Source organism: Chlorocebus sabaeus, chromosome 15 (genome assembly GCF_047675955.1).
Source record: "Chlorocebus sabaeus isolate Y175 chromosome 15, mChlSab1.0.hap1, whole genome shotgun sequence".
In the NCBI taxonomy this organism is placed as follows: Eukaryota; Metazoa; Chordata; class Mammalia; order Primates; family Cercopithecidae; genus Chlorocebus; species Chlorocebus sabaeus.
The window spans coordinates 83,509,237-83,536,334 of record NC_132918.1 but is presented as its reverse complement, the minus strand read 5'-3'; the positions used below and the strand labels follow the sequence as shown (position 1 = coordinate 83,536,334).

The 27,098-nt window shown below is 37.7% G+C and overlaps 1 protein-coding gene across 11 annotated transcripts in view; it reads right to left on the bottom strand.

The window, feature by feature from the left end:
• Nucleotides 1-27,098, bottom strand: part of LPP (LIM domain containing preferred translocation partner in lipoma) — a 741,617-nt gene that overhangs the window by 481,114 nt on the left and 233,405 nt on the right. For all 11 annotated transcript variants that reach the window (XM_038002350.2, XM_038002347.2, XM_038002351.2 and 8 more), the window contains one exon: nucleotides 13,871-14,072. In XM_038002350.2, the coding sequence (XP_037858278.1) occupies nucleotides 13,871-14,063 (193 nt within the window). In that variant the 5' untranslated portion in view covers nucleotides 14,064-14,072. The remainder of the gene's footprint in view (nucleotides 1-13,870; nucleotides 14,073-27,098) is intronic.

Sequence of the window (27,098 nt, the reverse complement as noted above, 5' to 3'; positions counted from 1 at the left end):
AAGAATCTCTTTGAGGATCTGATGGTGTTAGGAACCCTTTCCCTGAAAAAAGACATACACACAGACTAAGTTTAAATACAATTTCAGGAGATTGGCTTAATCCAAAATACGAATCTCGAAAATGAATGGAACCCAAAATAAAATCCCTAATTAAATTAATTTTTCTGAGATTGTGTAGTTAATAATCCCTAAAATCTCTCTGTAGCAACTGATATTTTGGAAACTTAATTTCTCTAATTAACAAAAATCAATAGTTTCTTTCTGAAATGTTCATCTACATTTTAACTGTACTTATAGTTCAATAGTAAAAACACTACTTCTCAAAGAGGTAATATAAATACGAATCATTTTTTGCCACATTGACAAAGTTCAAGTAAAGTAATTCTACTTCTAACAAAGGTGTAATGCAAATTCAAAAAAGGAATCTTAGTTCTAGCAAGGACAAACATATGCCAAGCCAATTTTAAAATCTCAATCAGCAAATACAAAAAAAACAAGGATACAACTAAGATCATTTTTAAATGGTCAGCATGATCTATATGGGATTTGATAATTTAAAATCTGAATTTTTTAAAAAAATACTATGGATATGACCCTCAGAGCTAATGTTCATATTTTCATTTCAATAATAGTAGCAACAATAATGATCACATCTTCCACTGATTTTGTCATTATTTTGTGCCAAATATATGTCAATTCACAACTTCATTTAACTTTGAAAACAACTTTTTAAGATACAAATATATCTATTTTTATTTATTTATTTATTATTTTTATTTATTCATTTATTTGAGACGGAGTCTTACTCTGTCGCCTAGGCTGGAATGCAGTGGCTCACTGCAACCTCCACCTCCTGTGTTCAAATGATTCTCCTGCCTCAGCCTACCAAGTAACTGGGATTTACAGGTGTGTGCCACCATGCCCAGCTAATTTTTGTATTTTTAGTAGAGACAGGGTTTCACCATGTTGGTCAGGCTGGTCTTGAACTCCTGATCTCAGGTGATCCACCCTTGGCCTCCCAAAGTGCTGGGATTACAGGTGTGAGCCTCCACGCCTAGTAGATAACTATCTCTATTTTAAAATTGAAAGAACTTAGGTTGCTACTTATCCTGGTGAGTCCAAGTTCCCAGAAAATTAAGAGGTGAAATCAAAACTGGAACCCAGATCTGTCTGATGACAGAGTCTATATGCTTAATCACCTCCCTGAGTCTTTCTTCTCTGTAACCTTCCAATACTACCTTGGCTCCAAGCAAACTCTTTCTTCTGATAGAGTTAGCCACGGAGTCACTTCACAAATAGAAGCTTCACAGTAAAGCTTTATATTGTTAGTTAACTGGTCATTTTCAAATGTTGAATTTCTAATGAAAATGTAAACTGTTTAAGGGCTATGATGTGTTTATACTTTTTCCTGTCCACTACCGAGCCCCGTTAATAACAATGGCACAAGATGGAAGTGAATAGGCACCAATAAAAGAACTGAATTCAATGCAGATGTCAAGATATAAAACAGTGAAATCTGTCTACCAGGGATCACATTGGGTGGCATGCATGACACTTACTGTCACCTCGAGTGGTGATATTTCTGGGTACACCTCATAGAACTTGGAGATTTCTTTCCCAGGAGGTAATTTTTACAGAGGATGCACTTAAGAAAACCCAAGTCATTACAACATACATAAACAGATGAATAACAAAAATAATGACAAATTAAAATGACATTTTTACAGAATGGTAAGAAATAAAATAAAATGTCATTTTAATTCCATTGTAATGTCAATAAAACTACCAGTGATATCTGAAAAGTTTAAGCAAGATGACATAATTCAACTGAACTAAGGAAAATTCCAAATGGTTATTCCAAAGGTCTTGTCAAATAATGACTCCTTGAGAAAAATTATTTCATTTAATAAAAGTAATAATGCATTAACATGAGATACATGTACTACTGAGGAACACCTACAGACTTGGATATAGGAGATAAGGGTCCAATTTCCACCTTTGCAATATGCCAGCTATTTCACTTTACATACATTATACTCTGCAGACTGAGGGTGATAATAACTTTTTTACAGAGTAGCTAGAAAGATAAGGTAAGCAGTAAAGCAAAGTAGACTTCAGATGCAATGGAGGCAAATAAATCCACTATAATACTGTTCAATAGTTAAGATACTGTTCTGCCAGATAAGTTGTTTTAGTAATTGTAATAATTCATTATTACCAAATACTGTTTATTGTACATTACCAATACTTAAGGGAAGATACTAAAATTTGGTCAAATGTGAGACTTCTATATATATTAGCCTAACCATGGGTCTCCGAATCACAGAATTTACATTTGTCTTTAGGAACCATAATAATGTAGGAACTATAATAATATTGTAGGATATTCTAATGATTAAACTAGATATTACGTGAGAAAGTGCTCTAAAAGTTATTCACATTCATGCACACTCTTACTAACACATATTTAAAATTGCAAGTTGTAATAAACATTTCACAATAAAATCCTTCTTTCATTGCTTCCTGTTTTCTCAGGATTACCCCAACATGTGAATAAGAGAGAAAAACAGAACAAAAAATGATTAAGTTAGCTTACACCTCCATTCTTAATGGTGTGTGTTTGACTAGGTTAAAAAAAAAAAAAAAATAGCTGCCTGAAATTGTTTCAGGAGATTTAAAGAGAACTGCCTTTTGCTTTTTCTTTCTTGCCTTAGCACCTGTATGCAAAGGCACATTTCATTCTAAAATATAACAAACAAGTGCAGAGAGATAGCAATAGTAGTTCTGGCCAGTACCTCCAGGAAAGTACTTCTTGCCTGTGGTGTAAGATCTTATTTCTTGGTCCTTCCTCTCTGTAGCTACCTAACTTCCTGGAGCTATTTCTAGAGGTAAGTTTCAGAGCATGCTAGAACATTTGGGTCTACCCATAGTGAAGTCACTCTGTTCACATTGCAAAGCTATTCCCAGGAGCCCAGATGCACTGCCTGAGGACACCAGTAAACAGCTGCCAAAATCAAAAGGGTCGGGATGGGGGCCATTCTCTGCTTTTGCACATGCAGTTCCCTTTACTTGGCATGCCACGCTGTCCACCGCCCTTTTCTGCTTGGTAAACAACTAACTCATTCTCTAACACTCAGATCAGATGTGTCCTCGTCTGTGATGCTTTCTCCAGTTCCTCCTAGCAGACATCCTTCATATTATATTATGGCACTACACTTACATAATGCAACCTTTATGGGCATGTGGTGCCTATTATATGTCTATATCGACTAGTAGACTTATCTATTCTATTTGAAGGCAGCAACATACAGAACAATGTAAAGAACATATAATAAGGGAGAGTGCTGGAAGAGCAAACTGCTAGAAGGCTCAGGGTGCCACCTCCCAATGACCTAGACTCCTCTGCCCCAGGTGCTGTCCTAAACCATCAGGTCTCTTTGAATGCAGTAATTTTAAGAAAGGATGATAAAAATGCCATACTGATTTTTTTTTAAGTTCTTTAAGCCAATCGTTATTTTAGGGTATGATTTCTTTATATGGTATATTTGCCCAAAGGCTCAGGTGTCAGATTTATTTTATAATTTCCGTAATGAATCCATTTTTAGATAATTTACATAGCCCTACTGAGACCCAAAATTTTGTGAGATTTCAGGCATTGCTACCTAAAGCAACACAATAGCAAGAGCTCTGTAATGCAGAAACTTGGCCACGACTAGGGCATTGTCGAAGAATCCATTTTTGTCATTGTTTGAAATCTTTTGGTTTTGGATCCCAAATAAAATGACCTGGGACAACATATGCAAAAGATTGGTGTCTATGATGAAAGCACTGAGGGAAAAGAATAGCAACATGAAGGATGCTCTCTGAATCTGTACAATGTTCACATGATAAAGATGCTTAACACTTCAAAAGCTACCGTCATTCACTATGGGAGAAAGAGTACACTCTCAGGACCTGGAGAAGGTTCCAAGGAGACTAAGGCACTGGTCTCTGAAATTAATAAAATAAATGAGAGGTTCCCAAACTTTGGTTGAGAATCAATCACAATTCCCAGGGAGTTCTGCTTTATGTTTTAATTTTGCTTTGTTTTAATGCAGATTCCTGAGGCCCATGGCCAGAGATTTTGATTCTGTAGAATTGTGATGGGACCTAGGACCTGCTTTAATATTTTTCTTTTGAAAAATGTTCTCCAAGTCTTTCTGATGACTGGCCAGCTTTGAAAACCGGTTTAAACCATACATTCTGGCAGGGATACATATAGCAGTGATCTTTCAAAGTATCATACAAGCAATTCAGATGGCATGTAAGATAGAACTTTGAGTAAGAGAATAATACATTAAGAAAACTATATGCATTTCTTTATTTTACTATTATTAAACCTATTTTGAAATATAGACTCACAGAAAGTTGCAAAAATAGTACAGAGTCCCATGTACACTTTACCCAGGTTCCCTGAATGGTAACTCTCATAAAGCTATAACACATTACAAAACCCAGCAAACTGACATTGTTGCTATTAACTAGACCTTACTCAGCTTTTACCATTTTATAACCTGCATTGATTTGTGTGTGCGTACAGTTCTACGTAATTTTATTCCATGTTTAGATTCATGTAACCATCACTCCAATTGAGGTACGGAACTGTTCCACCCACACAGACTCTTGCTGCATCCTCTTAGTATGAATGACCAGTACTTGCCCCACCTGACCCACCCATCTCTGTCCCCTAGCAATCATGAATATGTCCTTCATCTCTAGAGCTTTGTCTTAAAATGAAATCATATAATATATGTAATCTTTCGAGACAGTTTTTTCATTAAGCATGTCCAGGTTATTCCATATATCAACAACACTTCATTCTTTTTTACTGCTGAATGGTATTATTCCATTGTATGGCTGTACCAGACTTCACTGAAACATTTGCCCATCAAAGGATATTTGGGTTGTTTCCAGTGTTTTGTCATTATGATTAAAAAAAAAAAAAAGTTGCTCTGAACATCCATGTACAGGTTTTTTTTGTGAACATAACATTTTGATTCTCTAGATTCAATGCCAAAGGGTGTATTTGCTGAGTCATATGGTTAGTACATGTTTACTTTTGTAAAATATCACCAAAGAGTTTTCCATAGTGGCTACGAAATTTTGCACATTCCTACCAGCACTGTGAGAGATCATTTCTCCACATCCTCAGCAGCACGTGGGACACTTTTTTACTTTAGCTTTTCTAATACATGTGTGGTGATATCTCTTTGTGGCTCTCTGTATATTTTTCTTATCAAAAAAGCAATTAAATTCTCTTCAGATGTAAAATATGGAGTGACAATAGTATTGTACGCTTGTATAATTTAAAAATAAAGATGATTAATGTGTATCTCACCACACAAATCAGCATTAATTATTGTTTTTGAACCATACAAGAATTAGGAGCAACTCATCACCTTATTAAGGAACTCATTTCAGCAGTTAATTAAGCTGACAAGTTACAAAATAAAAGAGATTTCTGTCAACAATACACAGACTTCTCCTTGTTCTAAAACATCGAGTCCACTTTGTTTGGGTATATTAGTTCAATCACTGTAACTTCTAAACAAGTCCCCCAGAATGCATGTATGGGAGAAGGAATCCCCAGGATCATGGCTCGGCTCCCCTACTTACTATCTGCAATACTGAACAAGCCACCTGCCTTTCTGAGTCTCTGAAATGAATATTAAATTGTTGCCTGCATTCAAGATTTTTCATTGGTTATTTACAGCACTCCTGGGCAAAGAACCTGTACTTCCCTGAAATGTATTAGTGAATACATTCTCAACTATTCTCATCTAGGAAAGAAAGGGGTTGCATTAGATAACTTTTAAGATTCACCCTGGTTCTAGAATTTTATAGTTTATATAGTGTTGAGGCATTATAATCCCTATCACTGTTACTAGAAGTTAATGGCATCAGTACTTACGGATAACATGCTAAATTATTATTATATTTATATTAGCACATATTCGTTAGTACAGACTGAGTATTTCATATAGAAAACACTTGGGATATGAAGTGTTTCAAATTTCAGATTTTTTGGATTTTTAGAATATTTACGCAAACCAGCTGAGCAATCCCAATCCACAATTCTGAAATCCACAATGTTCCCGTGAGCATTTCCTTTGAGCATTGTGTTGGCACTCAGAAAGTTTCAGATTTTTTCACATTTAAGACTTCAGATTTTTGGATTAGGGTTACTTAACCTATATTAAAGTATTTTTTATAATTTTGAATAATTATTGGTAATTACATATAAGGTTATAAAATGCATTTATTAAATAAATTTTATTTCACAGTTGTATCACTATTAATTATTATTAATAATGTTATTTTTATTAGAGCAAGAAAATACATCCCAAGAGTGCAGGAACTAGTCTCTGTTTCACTCACTGCCATAACTTCAGCCCCTAGAAGAGTATCTGGCACAAGATGTGTTTTAAGTAAATGCTGAATAAGTATATACTAGTAGCTCCTTGGGGTTATAAGGTATTTTACGGTTTAAAAACATTTTCACATTTATCATCATATTTGGCTTTCAAAACAATCTTGTGAGACAGTTAGTATTACCAGCCAATATTTTATGAATTAAAGAGGATATGGAATAGAAAAGCTTCATGCCCAAAGCCAAGTGGTGAAACCGAAGCTTGAATGTAACTGCGCCGACCATCAAGCCAGGGCTGCATCTTGGCACTTTTGAGCGTCAATAAGGCCTATGAATATTTGGTAAGATCTGATGTCACTCCAAGAATTACAAGTGAATTTCTCTGCTGAAAGATGCAATGTAAAGATCAAATTAACACAATTAATATTTGATCCTTTAATGAATACACAGCTTGTTCTTTTGTCCCACTGAGGACCTGAAAATTAAAACTCATGCACTGCACTGTGCAGTGATGGATGAGGCTCAAGCTGCTTATGCTCATCCAGAAAACGGGCATGCCAGGCAAACCCGAGCTTCATTACAGGTCCTGAGGTTTCCGTGAATTTGTGGCTATTCTCATGGCATACCATGCATACTTATAACAAACATCCAAGATGTTACAACCGCAGTCTGTAATTGCAATTAACAGGACTGTCAGGAGTACAAAAAGATGCTTCCCATCTGTAACCTCCAAAAAAGATGTTTCCCATTTGTATCTCCAAAGTTAGAGCAAGATTCTCGTTGCATGGGGAAAAGGACAATAGGACTCCAGAGACAGAAAAGCACATCGTGGGGACCATACATTCACAGCAAAAATAATGGGAAAAATCCAGTCTAAATTATTCCTTTAAACAGAATGCCATAAGTGGACATCAGTTCCCCTCACATGTTAGTTATCTGCTAAGAAAACAAATGCGTCCTGCCTAACCAGGATACATGGCTTCACATCACTGATGGCTAATTCTCCACCAAGCATCAAAAATCCAGGACTCATCAGTTCTTAGGAACCAAGCTCCAAACGTACCTGGTTCCCATAAACCATGGTGGTGCAGCTGAATGAGTGCATTTAGGAAACCTGGGTTCTGGATCAATTCAGCCCCAAACTCATGGGTAGATTAGCAATCAGCTATAACTGTTTCCCCTCCATGGAATAATATATTCATAACCTCACGGTAGCAAAAAGAACAGAAAAATGTTGTTAAAAAAAAATAATCCAGGCTTAGGACCCCTATTTAATACAATTCACCTCACCTGTCTTGATCTATCTTGACAAGTCTATGTGAACCAATATACACAAAGCTGGATTGTGAAAAGGGTCACTATTTTGAAATTAATTTCAAAGAAGAATCATGAAATAATAAAATAATGAAGTTAAAGGAGACATCAGACTGTCTAGCAAACCCTTTAATAAATGGAAGCATTTAAAATTAGTAAGGGCCCTGGGTGTGAGGGTTTCCCTCTACTCTTTTACTAGTTACACAATTCTTTAATAAACTCTTCCACTTCTATTACTTACAAATCATCAAAATGACAATAACATCTGTCCTACCTACCTCAGAGAGCTACAGTGAGAATTTCCTACTGACATGAAAAGACAATGAACACACAAGTGCTAAATAAACTATAAAAGAGTATACCGATATAAAACAATTCCACCAAAAGGATCACGTGGAATTGGGACCTAAAGCAGACCCAAAGTCTGAATGGCCACAAACTGTTCCCAATATTTGCCTTTATGTATTAAAGGAAAATGTCTTCTCTTGTATATTCAGAAAAGGTAAGGGTTATTATATTTAGAGAGACAGAGGGAGAAAGAAAAAGAGTGAGAACTGGCATGTCATGCCAATTTGTTTTTTTAAAAAATCTAACATAAAAACGTTTTTTAAAAAGAATTTCAGAAATTAAAGAAAGTGAATTCGAGGCCACAAGACAACTTCAGCTTCACAAACTTGCGAACTTTACAAATCTTTCCAAATGATGATCTATTTTAATGATGGATAAAAAGTATTATCAAATTTCATTCAGCCAAATTAGAGAGAGAGAGAGAGAGAGACAGAGAAAGAGAGAGAGAGAGTGATTAATTTGGTGCAAAAGTAATCATGATTTTTGCCATTAAAGGCAACCTAATAGTAATCCCCAGAGTGTATTAGTAAGATAATTTCAAAAACCATCTTTTAAAAAGTACATTAGTACAGTAGGAAAGTTCATTTGCTTTCTTATTTACCAAAAACAGAAAAAGAACTATACTGTTCTGCCGTCAAAGTCTAAGACTGAGTTTAACTGCTGTTGTTGTTTTATTTTTGGGGGGTGGGGTGGTTGTTGTTTGTTTTATCTTTTTATTTTTTAATTTGGAGCAGAGTGAAAAACCCAGATTATAGGACAAACAACACTAAAGGCTAGTATTTTAAAGACCAGAAGAAAAATTGCATTATCTTATCTTGTTGTCATCAGTTAAACAGAATAGAAAGTGATGGAACATCACATAAAATCTTTAAGAAGTGTGCTGCTATAAACATGCATGCGCAGGTGTCTTTTTCAGGTAGTGAGTTCTTTTCTCCTGGGTAGATACCCAGTAGTGGAACTGCTGTATCAAACGGTATGTCTACTTTAGTCCTTTAGGGAATCTCCATATTGTTTTTCATAGCGGTTGTACTAGCTTACATTCCCACCAACAGTGTAAAAGTGTCCCCTTTTCAGCATATCCATGCCAACATTTATTATTTTTTTAATTATGGCTATTCTTGCAGGAGTAAGGTGGTATCTCAATGTGGTTTTAATTTGCATTTCCTGGACAGTGAGTTGAGCGTTTTTTCATATGATTGTTGTCTGTATATCTTCTAAATACCCATCAGCCAACAAATGGATTAAAAAAACGTGGTATATATACACTATGGGATACTACTCAACCATAAAACAGTATGAAATAATGGCATTTGCAGCAACTTGGATAGAGTTGGAGACCATTATTCTACAAGTAACTCAGGAATGGAAAATCAAATACTGTATGTTCTCACTTATAAGTGGGAGCTAAGCTATGAGGATGCAAAGGCATAAGAATGATATAATGGACTTTGGGGACTCAGGGTGAAGGGTGGGAAGGATGAGAGGGATAAAAGACTACAGCGTACACTGCTCGGGCAACAGGCACACCGAAATCTCAGAAATCACCACTACATAACTTCTCTGTGTAAGCAAAAACCACCTGTTCCCCAACAGCTATTTAACTAAAAAATAAAAAATAAATAAAAAAAAACTATATATACAAATATGGGTGCCCCAGAAAGACAAGTTGATGTGGAAAACATGTGGGTATTTTTCTACTTTCACAGTCAGAATTAAAACATGGGAAAGCAAACCCAGAGATTACAGATATAACACCAAGGTGAGAAATGTAAGCTCAAAGAACGGGCATAGGAAGGAAAAGTAATTCAAAGACATAGGTCGAAGCTGCAGAACCACAGTGTCTTATAAGCTGCTAAGAACCTAGAACAGGTATCTGGAGAAGTAGGTTTATATGACCGGGCATTATCAATTAATTCAGTTCTGCAAACACTACTGAGTCCCTAGTATGTGTCAGGTATCCTGTTAGGTGCTGTTGAGGGAAAAGGCATGAGTCAGGCAGCCCATGAGTCTCAAAGTTCAGACTCCACTAGAGAAGACAGGTGCATATACAAGCAAATCTATTAAAAACACATTGTCATAAGAACTGTATGCAATGCATGAGGTTATGGGGTAGTAAAGAACAGTTTGCCATTAGAATACAGTACAAGGTTTGGGATAACTCTAGAGTTAGAGGGAAAAGACTTGAGTGCCAACTCGGCTCGGAGCAGACTGTGCTTCTCTGAACAAATAACTTACACTTTCTAGACTGCAGTTTTCACAGTTACATCAGAACAAGATGGACTGCGTGATTTCTATTAGTTCTAACTTTCTGCATTTGTGGTTGAGCTTCGTGAAGGTCAACTTTTAAGCAATGAATTAAAAGACTGTAGAAGCAGGAAACTGGGGGACAAGTACATGCTAAAAGCAAAAAACAGCATGAGCTGAGGTAATACAGAGCATAAGTTGTTATCACCAATGCATCCTGGAAATAAAACCTGTGCTACCTACTATCTTGGGAATTTCACTAAGAGTATAGAACATTCTGAACGAAAAAAAGAAAAGAAAAAGAATGGTTATAAACTTTTAAAATGTGTAAACATTTAAACACAATAGACATAAGTTGCAAAAATGTTCAGAGTAACAGAATGCACTGATAACATTTAAATTAAATATAAAGAAAAGCAAATCTACTTCCAACAAATACATGGGTACATCTTCGTGTCATACAGCAGATGCAGAAATGTAGCTTCTATTTTAAAAAGTCTGAATGTCCATAAACCGTTCCCAAGATTTGTCTTTATCTTATATATTAAAGGAAAATTTCTTCTCTTGCATATTCAGAAAAGGTAAAGGTTATTATATTTAGAGAGAGGGGGAGAGAGAAAAAGAGTGAGAATTGGCAGAAATGCAAGAGAGAACCAAAATTTCAGAAAACAAAAGACTGAGTTATACCATATTCCAAACTGCTTTGAAGAAGCATTACTGAGCAGTGCACTCACCCAGCCAGCCATCCGCCAGCCATCCAAATATATATGCATACATAAGAACACACAGACATACATTTGACCATATGCAACCATTCCTACTAAAAACACAGTAGCATAATATGAGCTATGAGGAACATAAGGACGAGTGAGAAACCATGTCTTGTTGCTTCAATGAGGAAGCAAAGCTTATATATATTCTTATAAGGGACGCAGGGACGTATCACTGTAATATGGGGCTTGGTGCCACACGTGCTGTGAATAGAAGGACAAGCAGTATCGCGTGCTGGATATGGACAGCAGCCTTAGTTCAGAAACATACTCCAAACGAATCATAGAGAATGTCACCTCCTTTAGGCTTCCATTTCTTTATGAGAAAAAAAAAAAAAAATGTGTAGGGTTACATAATAAGGCAATAAAATAATAATGAGAAAGCAAAGAGCCTGGCATACACTACACGTTCAATATGGGACAGAATATAAGCAGGAGCAATAACAAAAGTAGTAGAAATTTGGATAAGTCAAAGAATAAGATGTGGAAACTCGGGAAAGGGAGTAATTACTTCTGATCTAGGCCACACCTAGACATCTTGGGGAAAGTGATACAAACAGAATTTTAGCAGGTAACAAAAACACGTGAGGTGACATGTTGAGAGGGGACCAAGGACTGTGTGCTGCAGAGCATGCAAAAAAATCACTTCTCTGTTCCTAGAGAATAAGACAGTGGGTGAACACACATAGTACAGGGAGGGCATGTCAAATTCACAATAAAGGAGTCTAAAGGGAGGCCACTATGTGCTTCTCTTCTCCTTATCTCATATATGCCATTTATTAGCCTTCTTAATATAGGGTCTGCCCTCACCATAATGCTCAGGCCTATAAGAACTCTCATATCTACAAAGACTTCCTCACACCTTTGCCTTCTGCTCTACAACTGGACATGTCTCTATTCTGTGCAGATTAGAGGGAGGTCCACTGAAGCTTTCCCCAGAAATTAGGTGACAAAATAGCAATGCCCCTAGTCAGATGACAAAGGGAAACACTGAAAACACAAATAAGGGCCAGGCACGGTGGCTCACGCCTGTAATCCCAGCCCTTTGGGAGGCCAAGGCTGGCAGATCACCTGAGGTCAGGAGTTCAAGATGAGCCTGACCAACATGGAGAAACCCCATCTCTACTGAAAACACAAAATTAGTCGGGCACGGTGGTGCATGCCTATAATCCAGCTACTTGGGAGGGTGAGGCTGAGAATCACTTGAACCCGGGAGTCAGAGGTTGCAGTGAGTCAAGATCACACCATTGCACTCTAGCCTGGACAACGAGAGTGAAACTCCATCTCAAAAAAAAAAAAAAAAAAAAAAAAAAAAACATAAATGAGGAAGCCAACATATGGCTTCTCGGGTCCCTATAAAGAGGATTCTCTTCCAGATCCCATTCATCCCATTCCCAAGCCCTGAAATCACTAAAGAAAGATGAGTCAAAGAAAGCCAATTCCACTAAGTGATTGACAAATTGCAAAGACGCAGTCTCCTTCTAAGGCAATAAAACATCATGCAGTGCTATAGAGATTAGTACAGCACCAAAGGCTTCATTTACTGTTTTTCAAGAGCAGCTTTCTGGAGGTCTTGTTCTTGCACTTTCTGAGGCAAAGGATACCCAACGATCCACAGCTGCAGCTTAGCCATGCATGCTGAAGCCTGATCCTCTCTACCACCCAGCCTAGGTGTTCACCTTACACAAGCCAGACATCTGAACTAGGCTTCTGGCACCCAACCCAAAATACTAATAGACTAGTAAAGTGTTTCCTGGGCGCAGGAGAGGACAGGAAAGAAAAGAGGACTGGACTATATCACAGAGTGTGAAACACCTGTGTGCAATATTGACAAAACAAATATTAATGTCATTCAAGAAGCAACTGGAAACATCACGGAGAGGGGTAAGATATTAATAATTTTTTTAATGGTGGGACAGGGACAGAAAACAAAGGGAGTTAAATCTCCTTTCACTGCCTCTTCTCTCTCAGCTCCTATTCTTCAGTTTTTTGTTTGTTTGTTTGTTTTTGTTTTTTTAAGCTATTGTTTCTTGAGTTTGAATAAGCTGCTAGCATTCGTTGGTAAAAATATGGAACCTTTTCAACCAGAGTATAGTACCATATATACTGCCCCTGAGGCTTCGTGTGTGAGTGTATACACACACATACACATGAGAGTTGGAGCTCACGTAGACCTTCAAACTCTACGTGATGTAAACTGAATGCATTGTTATTAAAAACCCTGAAACTAGGCTTCACTCAAATTTGTCTGGGAGATTTAACAAATGCAAATCTCACAGAACACTCTAGACAACTTTATCCTTCAGCAGCCTAAGGGAAGAAAAACAGCCAGAGGAGGTAAACAATTCCATGCACTTTATTAGGTTCACTTTGTATAAGTGTCTGATTGGACTACTGCTTGGCAGCATTTGTGGACACTTGTCCAACAGCAAGAGGGAGGGACGACTGTCTGGTAGCTAAAACCCTACAAGAGAATGAGCTGGAGGTGGAAGATAATGCAGTAGAAAGGCATTGAGCTGTGACTAAAGAGGCCAGATTTCTAGTGTGAGCTCTAACCCCATTTCACTATGTAATCATAGCCATATAACCCATAAAAAGTCTTTTTCCTAAAAGGGGAGGTTGGTCTAGACTATTTCCAGGGGCTCCTTTACTTTTAGTAGCCTAGGACAACCACGCTGTGAATTCACAAACTACCTTTTTCTGACACAACTTTGTACTACAAATCACCTATACAACATTGAATTTTCCTACTCCAAGTAACCAACTCTGAAATCCCAGCACTTACCCTCACCTCCAGGTTGTTTGTATGGATTGTACTTAGGTTTTGGAGCAACTACTGGTGCAAACTTTTTGGGTGGCTGTTGTGTAGACACTGAAATGCTGGGGTTCCCAAAGGAATGGGTGGTCTCCATCCGTGCAGGCACATGGCCGAGGGGCTCACCAGTGCTTTTGGGTGGCAGCCAAGATGGGTGAGACATTGTTGGAATCTGCAATGAAAAAGAAACGAACACTGTTTTTATAGGATCATGAAAATGAAGACAGTACTCCTCATTTCATTGCTACTTCATCTTAATCTATACTAAATGAATCTTGATAAAGTTCTCTGGAACGAAGGATGAAAGAAAATGGAAGAAGGAAAAATGAAGAGGCAGAGGAATCATGAGTAGAAAGAGGAGGAGGAAGAGGAGGGACGATAGGAAGAGGAGGAAGGAGAGGAAAAGGAGAAAGAGAGAAAGAAACGGAGGAGGAGCAGGAAGAGAACACTCCCTCAAACTTGAATATCTCCCTTCCAATAGTCAACTATTTTAGTGCCTAGCACTCTTGGGAAATAGATATGAATAAGAAATGGTTCCTAACTTGAAGGAGTTTTATGGTAGGAGAATGGAAAAGAGCTTGAATTTTATTAATAATCTATTAAATTAATTATCTCTCCAATTAAATGGTTATGCCTAAATGAAGTGCTAAGTTACCTAAGTGAGGTTAAGAACAAGTGTTGCTGAGATGCAGAAAAACATAGACTCACTTCTTGGTAGGGGCAGAATTAACAAGATTTTATTGATGAGGTGATATACAGACTGGGTTTGAGTGCTAAGCAGGGTTGAGCCTGAAAAATGTTAGCAAAATATATAAGCAGAAAAGTACACAGCATTTACGTTTAGTGTGCTTGGAGGGGGAATAGCAAGCAAAAGAACTAAAAGGTGGGTTGAAACCAAAGCACAGACAGCTTAGCAGCCACAGTTTAGTTTAAATTTATTCTTCAGTTATTAAGGAACCACTGAAAGTTTATTTTGGAAACAAGGGTTTAACAGATACCTGGCAGGACACTTTTAAATGACCCATCTGCAGGAGTAGCTCTGGTCCCCACCAAGGGGCACGTGGAAAAGGGGAAGAGGGGCATATTGGTTGTCACAATGTCTGGGACAATTATTGGAATTTAGGGCCAGAGGATAGAATATTCAACACATGTAATGCAAAGGTCAGCCCTGCACAACAAAGAAATGCCCATCAACATGTATGCTGAGCTGATACCATGATGGACCTTCACGAAAAGCTCACTTAAACTAGGAGGGAACAATCAGATCAGCCCAGACGCTGCTCCGATCAGATTGCACACACCGTTTGAAGAAAGGAAATGTCTCCTCTGTCAGGGTAAGCCAAACACCTCTCCAGTCAGTCTGCCTGCTGGGGATGAGACTCAGAGGCTGCCGCCGAGGAGGGCTCTCCATGCCTGATTGCAAGAGCTCTCCAGCACAGGGACGCCCGGAAGGCACCCTGTACCCGCCCCCAGCCCAAAAGCCACCTACTAATTTATTAATTGAACCGAATTAATTAAGAGGGCTACATGATTACCTCCAGATGTCTGTAAAGACAAAGAGCATCAGAACACAGAAATCAAAGGCCTCAGTACATGGCACAGTAATAGAGAGACAGGGTGGAGGGGAAGAGCTGGGAAAGAGTGCTGCCTGAACATTAACATCAGTCCACACCACCAACAAGTGGCATGACTTTGAACAGCATCTCCTCTAGAGCCTCAGATAGTTTCACTCTCTCAGAGGACTCAGCCAAGCACAATGGCTCACACCTCTAATCCCAGAACTTTGGAGGCCAAGGCATTTGAGGCCTGGAGGTTGAGAACAGCCTGGGCAATAGAATGAGACTCAGTCTCTACAAAAAATTAAAAAATTAGCGGGATATAATGGTGCACACCTGCTGTTCCAGCTACTCAAGAGGCTGAGGTTGGAGGATCACTTGAGCCTGGGAGACTGAGGCTGTGGTAAGCTGTGATTGCACCACTGCACTCCAGCTTGGTCAACAGAGGGAGACCTTCTCTCAAAAAACAAATAAACAAATATATAAACTTCTGTCTTCCTTAACTCTCAGAATTTTTATGGCAACCAATGAGATGATATTAAAGTACTTTTTATAGTATAAAGTGCTATGCAAAGTGAGAAAAAAAGATGCCTCTATTCTTATAGAAAGTCAAAGGCAATTTTATGACCATCTTGCTTGGAAGAACAGCTTGATGTGCAGTTTTCTTAAAAGACGAGGATAACATGAATCAATGACAAAGACTCTAAACTGGGAATCAGGACACATGCTATTGAAGCCAGTGATGGTACTGGCTTTTCACTCTGGTTACAGGGCCTTTCTTTTCTTTTTTTTCCCCTGTACCTTTTACATATTCATATATACACACACATACATACATGTATATATATACACACACAAAGACACACATATACTTGCTAAACTGGGAGTTCCTTAAAAGGGTAAGGACCATATTTTACACATTTACAAACTACCATTAAGGCCTAGCACAAAACCAATATAGAAAAACAACCAATGAATGTCTGTTTTACTCATGGTTTTTAAATTTAGCTACACATTTGGAATAACTTGAGATGATTTTTTTTCTAAATACCAAAACCAAACCCATCTCACACGGCTGAGAAATGCCAATTTTGGTTTTGCTTTTGCTTTTAATTGAGGCTTGGTCTTCTACTAAATTGGGATAAAAGTGATAAAAGTGACTAGTTTGCTTTCAGTATGACTAAAGTGAATATAAGTGTGAAATAAAAGGGATCAAGTAAAGGTTTGAAACTTTTAATGCATTAAGCACATTTGTAGTATAAATGTTAATTATAATTTTTAAAATGGCTTAATACTGTCCTCGAAAGGTCTCTATAAATCTAACATCATTTTACAATAAAAGGTTTAAAATTGGCTAATATAGGAGGCAGTAGTTTCTTAAGCAAAGATTCACATTTTTCACAGCAATCCCAAGTTACTGACTGACTGTATCATCTTGGCTTTTCAGATACAGCACAGATATAAAGAAATAGGCAATTTCTGGGAGAGTATAAATAAAATTTAAGCATCAATATGCAAATCATTGGCTCCACAGTCATTTCAGTTGTCCCCCAGTATCATAAATTACCCGCACGCTGCCCTCTATGAAGAAGCACCTGCAGCTACTCCTCCTGAGAGGCCCATCTTCTGACCAATCATTTGTTTGCAGATGACCTTTTCAGTATCTTCTCTCAGCATTCTTCTGCATGTCAGCAGTGACCCAGTGACATCATTCCCAGGATTTATAGTAAGTTTTCATGATTCTGAACCCTTGCTCATGCTGTGTTCAACATCAACAATGCCGTTTAGCTCTCTTCACTTTCTACCAAGCCCTATATTTTTATATTGTCCCAGCTCAAATGTCTCTAACTCTGTGAACATTTCCCTAACTCCTCCAAAGAAGAGAAGCTTAATTCCTTTTTCTGGGCTCTTTACTACTTTCTGCATACTTATAACAGTCCACAAGGAAGCCATTTATTTACCTGCCTACATGTCCCAACAAGTTGGAAACTCCAAGTAGTCTCACTATACTGGCACAATGCCTAGGCAAGAAGCCCTTACATAACTATCTTACACAGAAATGGGTCAATGAATGAACATTACCCTTTCTTAGTTACTCATATCTTTCTAGAATTGCTATAGCATTCACTGATACAATCATCTCTTTTTACTTTCCTTAATTTGGTGATGTAATGAATCATGCTGATAGATTTCCAGATATTGAACTATCTTTGCATTTGTGGAATAAAATCCTATCTAGTCACAGCTGCAGTGCCCTCTTTAGCAACCACTGATGCATTAATTTCTTTTTCCCTCCCTTAATTTGATGATGTAATGAAATATGTTGATAAAACCTAGATATTGAACCATCTTTGCATGCCTAGAATAAATCCTTTGTTACGGTTGTGTTTTGATATATTAATGAATTAACTAGGCTATTTTATTTATAATTTGTGTACATATAATCATAATAAAGAGCATTTTATAGCATTTTTTCTGCCTGTTTTACTGATCATGATTAGGTTTTGATAGGGGAGTTTTCTCCAACCTCCTCTACTGTCTAGGTTATTTAATAACTTCATTGGAATTATCTGGTTTTTTAAAAGGTTATCCAAATTCAGCATAAAGTCATCTAAATATATCTTCCTTTAACAGACATTAATCATATTATCAGTAACTTCTATGATAGTAGTAGTAGTTTTCTATTTATTCTGAGGTCATTTTGCAGTACTTTTCTGATAGAAATTCACCCTTTTATTCCTAGGTTTGATCTCTCCTCTCTCTTAACCAAGCTACTTCTTGTCTAAAAACGATTTCCAATGTACTATGCATCAATTTAGATCATAAGCATTACTTTCTACTAGTCCTTGAAGGTAAATCTTGCACTATATCCTACAGTTCAAGTTATATATCCTTATAGTACACTTCTACAGCATCTACATACTGTTGTCACATATTCCTCACACGGTACCCTGCCCATCTGCTTGCCTTTTTCCCAAACTAAACTCTCAAATCCTTGAGAGTGGAAATATTTACCATTTTATAACCCCAGGGCCTACACATGATAGGTACTCAATAAAAATGTCTGTTAATTTAATGAATGAATGAATTTATTTGCCTGGCACTGGCGCTATAGATGAATCAGATTCCTATTCTTTACTCAAAGAGCTCAAAGCCTATTTGAGGAAGAAATATTTATAAATGTGAAAAGAGAAAGACAGTAACACAGAAAGCACAGAAAAATCTTGGGGGATGTCAGAAAAGCTAGCAGAAGCTTGGCAGAGGTAGCCCTTAACCAGGACTTTGAATGATGAGTAAATAAAAGAAAACTGGAGTAACAAGGGCAAAGATTAGAAATAATACTGTGAGCCTGGGTATGAAGCAAGGCATTTCTGTAGGACAGGGATCAGACCAGTGGTACCAAAATGAGGGATTCAGGGAGAACAGTTAGGGGAAAGTTTTCAAAGATAACGTGAGTCCTGCCTTTTAAAGGTCTTATATAAAGATAAGATAAAGATAAGAAGCTAGAGCTTTTATCCTTGAATAGGAAGATAACAAGAGTGAAAATTCCAGGTACTAAAAATTAAATCATGTAGGATGGATCCAAGGAAAGTGATAAATCCAATAGTATGGACATAGAGTCCCTGTGGCCCCAGTTCTAGTCTCAGCTACACCAGTGTGACCTTTACTCATTTGCAAAATGAATACCTGTAAAGTCCCAATCGGCTCTAATACCCTAGAGTGCTTTCTTTCTCTAAAATCTTAATTACAGCGTTTCATTTTGATAAATGGGTTTGATGAAACTTCACAAGTTCAATGAACAGATGAACTAGCACATATCACTGGGGCTTCTTGGCTTCTCAGAGAGATCCATGTAAACCCAAAGATAAGCAGTGGTGAGAGCTGGTGTTGCTGGACCAAGATTCACACTGCTCTTACTTCCCCTCGTTCTAGATAGGTTTCACTCGAAGCTCATAATCATCATGAAAGCAAGAAGTGAAAGGGAAGATTTCCAGAGAGGCTCTGAGAATACACAACCACCATCAGCAGACAGAAAAGCAAGAGCAATGGCTCTCCTCTAAGCAAGATGCCTACTGCTGAAAAGAACTGGGGAGCTGCTGCTTCCTCAGCGTTGCTCTTTCAGAAATTGTCAAATGCAAGCAATTAAGAAGAACCTAAGAGGTTTCACTTATCAACTTCTCTGCTGCTCTTCTGTCTTTTCCTCCAGCCATCCTAAGAAGACTAGAGACTGACAATAAATAACAAGTGTTTATTGAAGATTTATTATATGTCAAACAATTTTTCAAAGGCCACACAGTCATCTCGACTGCCATATGAGGTAGCATTATCATTACCCACATCTAGCAAATCAAGAAAGTAAGACTGCAAGAGGTTGAATAACTTGCTCAAGGATATACAGCTAATGAACAGCAAAGCTGAAGCTGGGACACAGATCTTTGACTCCAAATCTCTCCGGTCTTCACTCTGTATTACCTCTTTATTTGGAGAAGAAAGGAAGACACCACCAATCAAAGGAAATCAGCACTTAACAGTTGTTTTTGCTCTTATTATTTCCATTCCAGCTCTTGAGTTCTACTTGCCATAATGTTTTCTCTATTCTGTACCCTCAAATCTAATCATAATAAGCCACAGGACCACAAAGTAATGAAGCCAATAGTCAACAGACAAAAAAAAAAAAAAAAAAAAAAAAAATCAAGGCACAACAGAATACAAATAACTACAAAAGGCTATGTGATGACCAGAAACCACCCCATACAGGTGGGAAAACTTAGGGCAATAGGCCAACTGACAGTTAATACTAACAAAGCTCTCTCAGGATACCATGTGAATGCCAAGTCACTGTCATCCACAAAAACAGAAAGAAGTAGTGTTTGGTCATATTTTTCTTTTTTTCCTCCAAATCAGTGTGCCACTCTTCTAAAAAGATTTATATAGATTACCAAAACTGAAAAACAAACAACCGTTACATCGTATTATCTAACATCCATTGCAATAAGCTTAGAGTAGTGTTTATCAAAACAGTCTGCACACTAACCTCATACGGAGATCTTTATGTATATACTCTGATCCAAGCATTGAGAACAATTTACTTAGAGCATTTCTCTTAATCTTTAAATGACATTGTATTAGTCCTTACATCTTCCTGGCAACTAATTCAAGGCCTAGCACTTGGTCAGTGTGCACTAAATAAATGAATGGTATTAGAAAAGAGACATACATTAACACCACAGAACTGAGGGACTATTTGACTTAAACATCAGAAGTAGCTGATGACAGACTAACGTTTAGCATTCGTGTCCCTTAGCAACATTTTCTTCATTTAAACAAGCCGTTACAATTTAAATAACACTCTCCTATAACTTTGAAGGTTTTTTTTTAAACGTTCTCTTTATACAAAAGTCAGTACCTTCCTGGAATTTCAAAACCGTTTTCCTAATCATCCATTAAACTGGTACAACGTGGTTCCCCCTCTGGGCTATACGGCTCTCCATTATTGTCCACATCTCAGTATTCAGTGGGAAGATGCCTGATCTTCAGAATTCAGACCCAGCTTTTAGTCTTAGCTTTGCCATGAGCCCATTGTATAACTTCCGTTATCTCTGAAATCTTGTGTCCTTCTCGAAAAATGTGGTGATGGAATTAGATGGTACAAATGACAACTCTGCTCACAAGCTTTTATGAGTCTATGAAAGATCTTGACTTAACAAGTAGCCAACGCCAAGTAAAGCGAGATTCTATATCATCCGTAACTCTCTTTGTTTTGATATCATCTGTAATTCTCCTCTTTGCTCGTCAGTGAGGAAGCACAGTCCTCTTTTTCTCTCTTTTTCTGTCACCTGTTTCCCTGACTCTTCTATCTTCCCCATTGAAGGATGGATTCTTGGGTTGATCTCAGAGATTAACAAGGTATCAATCAAGATGTATTATGCACAAGTAAATAAGTATTTAGGCAAACCTTTTCCAAACGGTGTAAGTCCCTACCAGTGTAATTGAGAAGCAGATATGCTGTGGCATGTGGTGGAAGCGTGGGAAGACAGCACTGAAGAATAACGCAGGCTGAAAATTACACACAATTGTTAGTTGAACAGCAAATGTATTCACTCTTCCTCTGAAGCATCAGGTCAGATAGAGCCGGAAGGGCAAAGCAGGATCTACCATGGTCTGAAAATGTCAATGTATTCACTCAACTTCTTCTTATAGACAGCTTTGGCCCAGCACTGGCTAGGTGCCCCACTCTCTGCATGGACAGCTGGCATTGCTCAGAAGAGGTAACGAGAGAACAACGCTACAGAAATGCCAAACCTTTATATAGGCTATCTGAGAGACATTTGGAAAAACTGGAAAAGGCACTAGACTTAGATGCAGAGGACTTGGACGTAGTTTCCATCTAGCTCAGTCACTATCTAGGTCTATGACTTTAGTTCTTAACCTCTTTGAACCTCAGTGACCCTTCCTATCTGTACACTAAAGATTAGATATCCACTACCATTCCCTCTAACTCTCACATTTCCGTGATTCCCCCAAAAGTCCACAATTTCAAGGAGCTAAGGTTTCTTACAAAACTATGTTTTAACTCCTGTGAAACCAGGGAGTATAGAGTGAGGGAAGGTAGGGTTGGGATCGACACATTAAATGTCCATCTGCCTTGCACAGAGTACCAGAAAAAATAAATTAACACTAATGATGCACTTCTTATTCTTGGCAATGCTGCAGGTGACAAGAAAAACTCAGCGGCATTTCAGGATCCAAATGAACCACGAAGCAGCAAGGGAGAGAAGCGTCAGGTCTAGACAAGTAAACATTGTCTCAGATAAAGAAGTTAGACAGGGTTGAGCCCAGTGGCTCAGACCTGTAATCCCAGCACTTTGGGAGGCCAAGGCAGGCAGATCGTTTGAGGTCAGGAGTTCAAGATCCGCATGGTCAACATATTGAAACCCCATCTCAACTACAAGTACAAAAATTAGCCGGGTACAGAGGGGCATGCCTGTAGTCCCAGCTACTTGGGAGGCTGAGACAGGAGAATCACTTGAACCCAGGAGGCAGAGGTTGCAGTGAGCCAAGACCGTGCCACTGCACTCCAGCCTGGGAGACAGGGTGAGACTCCATCTCAAAAAAAAAAGAAAAAGTGAGACAGAACAGTGACATTCCTCCACACTGCACTTTCACTTCAGATTCAGAATGGCACTCGAAAAGGAAACAATCAACCCTGACAGGGAAACAATAGCACTGAAAGATCAGGACTCTCAGGAGAGAAGGTTAAGGATGGAACAAATACTGACTAAGTGGCCTTTTGTTTGCCACAGTTTCTGTCGGTCAAGGGAAAAAACAGACATGGTTGACAATAGTCAGGACTTAAGAGCTAAAAGGTCACAAAGAGTCCTAGCTAGGAGAAATCTTAGGAACTAATTTACCTCTTCTAATTTGAGTATTCAAATACTGAGATTTGCAGAAGCTGAAGAGATTTATCCAATGTAATAGAGCAGCTAGAACATACCAGAGGCTGGGTTTAAACCCAAACGTTCTACCTCCAAAGAGCATCTGCAGGGGGAAAGTTTGATTAAACAAGCTCGTAACTCTATTGATTGCTAGATTATAACTAGATGGGGTAGGTAAAAGGCAATGGAACAGAGCACAGAAGTAAACAATTTCTCTGCCAAGAAAGTTCACAACCGTGACACTGAAAATTAGCACAGAAGAAAAATGACCCCAACCTTGCATTCTAGGTCACATTTGATAAGAATGGTTCCACGTGGCAAAGTAACCAAGAAAATGTGAATTTTCTCTGGACCTCAGTTCCTGCAGATCTAAAATAATAAGCAATTAATGATGATCTTCAAAATCTCCTCCCACAACTTCTTATGACCCATAATGTTATCGCTAGTCTGTGGACTGCGCTGTGCTGGCAAAACATGGGCTCTTTGGCAGGTTTCTTCTTAGTCCTTGATTCTAATAGACTGCTTTTCTGTTCAAGGCCAAGAGAAAACAGGCAACCATAGCCTGCACCTCTTTGAGTTCAGTAAATCTACTTCTAAAAATGGAAATCTGGATTTGTAAAGGTGAGATGCTAAGTGCCTAATTCATAAAGATTTTGCCCCTCACCCAGGAGGAAAAAGTGACGACAGGAAAAATCACCAATATGATCTTTAAGGAGACCTAGCAGTCTCTTTAATGGTTATCTAGCATCTTCTATTTCTAAACCTACCAATAACTGTGTAAGTCTGCAAGTTAACTGCTGCTCACTTAGCTATGTTTCCCTGACGGCTTGTTCAAACTTGTAATAAAACATGTAAACAGTCCATTTTAGAGATGCATTTACAAGTCTGTCATGCCCATCAGCGAGGCCAAGAAATTTTCCTACCACTTCAGGATATTCTAATTATCTTAATTTTTTAATGATTTTGTTTGTATTTTTCGGTTATTGAATATTTATTTTGATATATCAATAAAATGAGGAAGATTTTAAAAGCAATTTTAGTTATAACTTGAAAAAGTAGAAATTCTTAATTGTTTCTTCAATGAATATGAGTCTACTATTGATGAATGCTAAGACATATTTACATCTGATAACATTGCTTGTGGCTGTGAAGCAATGTTTATTCAGGCCACATAATCTGCTAAGAGTAATCATAGCAACAAGATGGGGAGTTACCAATTATACTTCAGCCTTTTGAACATCATATTGTTCACAAAACTATCAACCGTGTTGTTTGTATCCTATATCAGAACTACTATAACTTAGCTTAGAGCTTTTGAATTGAGTTTGGACATTATAATTTATTTGTTTATTTTTAGTATTATTATCATTATTATTATTTAGAGACAGGGTCTCACTCTGTTGCCCGAGCTGTAGTGCAGTGGCACCATCATGGCTCACTGAAGCCTGCAACTCCTAGACTCAAGTATTTCTCCCACCTCAGCCTCTCTAAAGTAGCCGGGACTGTAGGTATGCCACAACGTCTGGCAAATTTTTTAATTTTTTTGTAAAGACAAGGTCTCACTATGTTGCCCAGGCTAGTCTCGAACTTCTGGGCTCAAGCAGTCCTCTCACCTCAGCCTCCCAAAGTGCTGAGATTAAAGTCATCACACCTGGCCTATAATTTAAATTAATATTATTGAATTAATATTTTATTGTTATTGTAAATTAAAGTTTCCAGTTTAATCTCTGATTCTCTAATTACATATCATCTTAAATATCTATTAAGAAAAAGCTCAGTTGGGAGCAGTGGCTCACACATATAATCCCAGCACTTTGGGAGGAGACCGTGGATTGCTCAAGGCCTGGAGTTCGAGATCAGCCTGGGCAACATAACAAGATGTGTCCCTGGGAAAAAAAATAATAATTTCTAAAAAAAATTAGCTGGGAATGGTGGTTCGCCTCTCTAATCCTAGCTACTCAGCAGGCTGAGGTGGAAGGATCACTTGAGACCAGGGGTTCAAGGTTACAGTGAGCCATGTCCGTGCCACTGCACTCCAGCCTGGGCAATAGAATGAGACCCTGTCTCTAAACAAGTGTTTAAAGATCAACTTTATTCTAAAGCAAAATATAAGTATATTGCTAATTTAAAATTTTAATCCATAAATAATAGAAAAATAAAGTGGTACCAGAGATATAAATTATCAACCTTCAAGGACCATGAGATACAGTTTTAGAAAACAAAGAAATCCAACCTCACGCATTCTATACTCTGAAATATAATTTTTATTTAACTCCAAGAGCCTAGAGAAATTATTTCTCAGTATTTGAAATGGTATGAAAAATAGGCAAGCTTCTCACTAGTTTAAATTATGTAGGAGAGGCTAGTTTTGCAACTTCACATTTAATAGCAAAACAATTGGAAGCATTTTCAACTGGGGACCTTTTTTTCAAGTCATTGTGGAAGTTGTTCCACTTTTATTTCCAGATTTTGAAACAGAGACAAAATCTGGTTAAGCATTAACCAATGGCAACAGAGTAAAAATGAACTAGGCTGTTTCAAATCAGTTTCAGAATCACATCAGTGGACGTTATCCCTTTTAAGTTTCTCTTGATGAGAGAACTGTTGTAGTAGTTTCTGTATTTTTATCAATTATTGACCACTGTGTAAAAATATAAAATAAAATACATGAAAAATATACTCAGTTAGCTAATGTTCTAATAAAACACAAATACACACACACACACACACTTTAGATATTTTTAAGGAAGTAGCAAAGGATCCAATATTCACCAATATAAAAAGTTAACATCCTTGAAGTGTGCAGTTGTTAATGAAGACATTTCATCTAACGTGGAGCTCAAGATGAAGCTTCCCCACCATCTGTGAGTTCACTTGTACGTGTCCAATGACAAGGAGCTCATTACCTGATAAGACAGCCCCTTCTGTAGCAGAAAAGTTACCACTGCTAGAAAGTTTTCTGCAGCTGAAGCCTCTATTCCCGTAAGGACCACTTATTGGTCCTACCTGTGCCCTCTAGAATCACAAAACCTCTAATACATAGCAGACCTTTATATATTTCAGGTAATTTATTTGTTTCCCATTCAGTTTATATCTTTATGTGTTTCAACTTTAATCAGTCTAGTTCTCCCTCTTTTTAAAAAGTAGCCTTACAACTCTATAACCAAATATTAAATATAAATTTTTAAGGCCCAAACTAGTAGCTTTCAAACTTTTCCTTAGCAAAATAAATGGTTTCTTCATGCCAAATCATAAACAAAATCCCAAGTATAAATAGGCAAATTAATGAAACCATTACAGGAGCATTTAAATCATCATACTTTGGCAGAACATACTTTAATTTGGGTGATGCATAAAATGCATTATTGCCCTAGGATCCCCCGTATGCTATAAGGCAGACTGGAAATCCACTGCTCTAAAATATTACAATACTGTGAGTGAAGAAAAAACAAAATTGGTATCTTCTTTATCTATATTTTCCTAGTGCCTAATAGAGAGGATATCCCATCATCAGAGCCCAGCAAGTGATTATTATATAAAAGAGAAGGTAAACTTAAACACATGAAAATACTAAGACTTAAGCACTGGGTTTGAGTCATTTTAATTCACATTTCAAACACTGTTCTTGAAAGCTCTGTATAAGTAGGATGACCATACATCTCCAATTTATACCTGCTGTTTTGGTGTACTTAGTAACTGTGCCCCTTTGCAAAAGTGTCCCAGTTTTGATGATAACTCATATAATCACCTACTTAAAACACTGTGATAATGAGGTTTTGGTCATTTAGTCCAAGTGAATCCTGAATACAGTCAAGTCCTCTCCCAGAAGTTCCATATGGCTAAAGCCCTCCCATACTTTTGAGTTCATTACCGGGGTTGATAGGAGGGCAGAGCAATTAGTAATGGGAAGTAGAGGAGGCTTTGGCGGCTTCCCTGCTTTAGGAGCATGTGCTCTTAAGAAGGAAAGAAGGTACTAAAATGAATCTTCAGGGTAAAAGCAAGATACAGCAGAAATCTAGCAGAAACTATTATCAACGAACCTATTCACTCGGCCTCTTTTTCCTGAAGCAAAAATGTCACTTTTTCTTAAAAAAAGTAAAAATAAAAATAAATCAGAGTATTTACTTCAATTATATGTTTACCACCTGACCCCACACACATGAGATTATCAGTGATTTTATAATATATACTTGGTTACAAGTACTA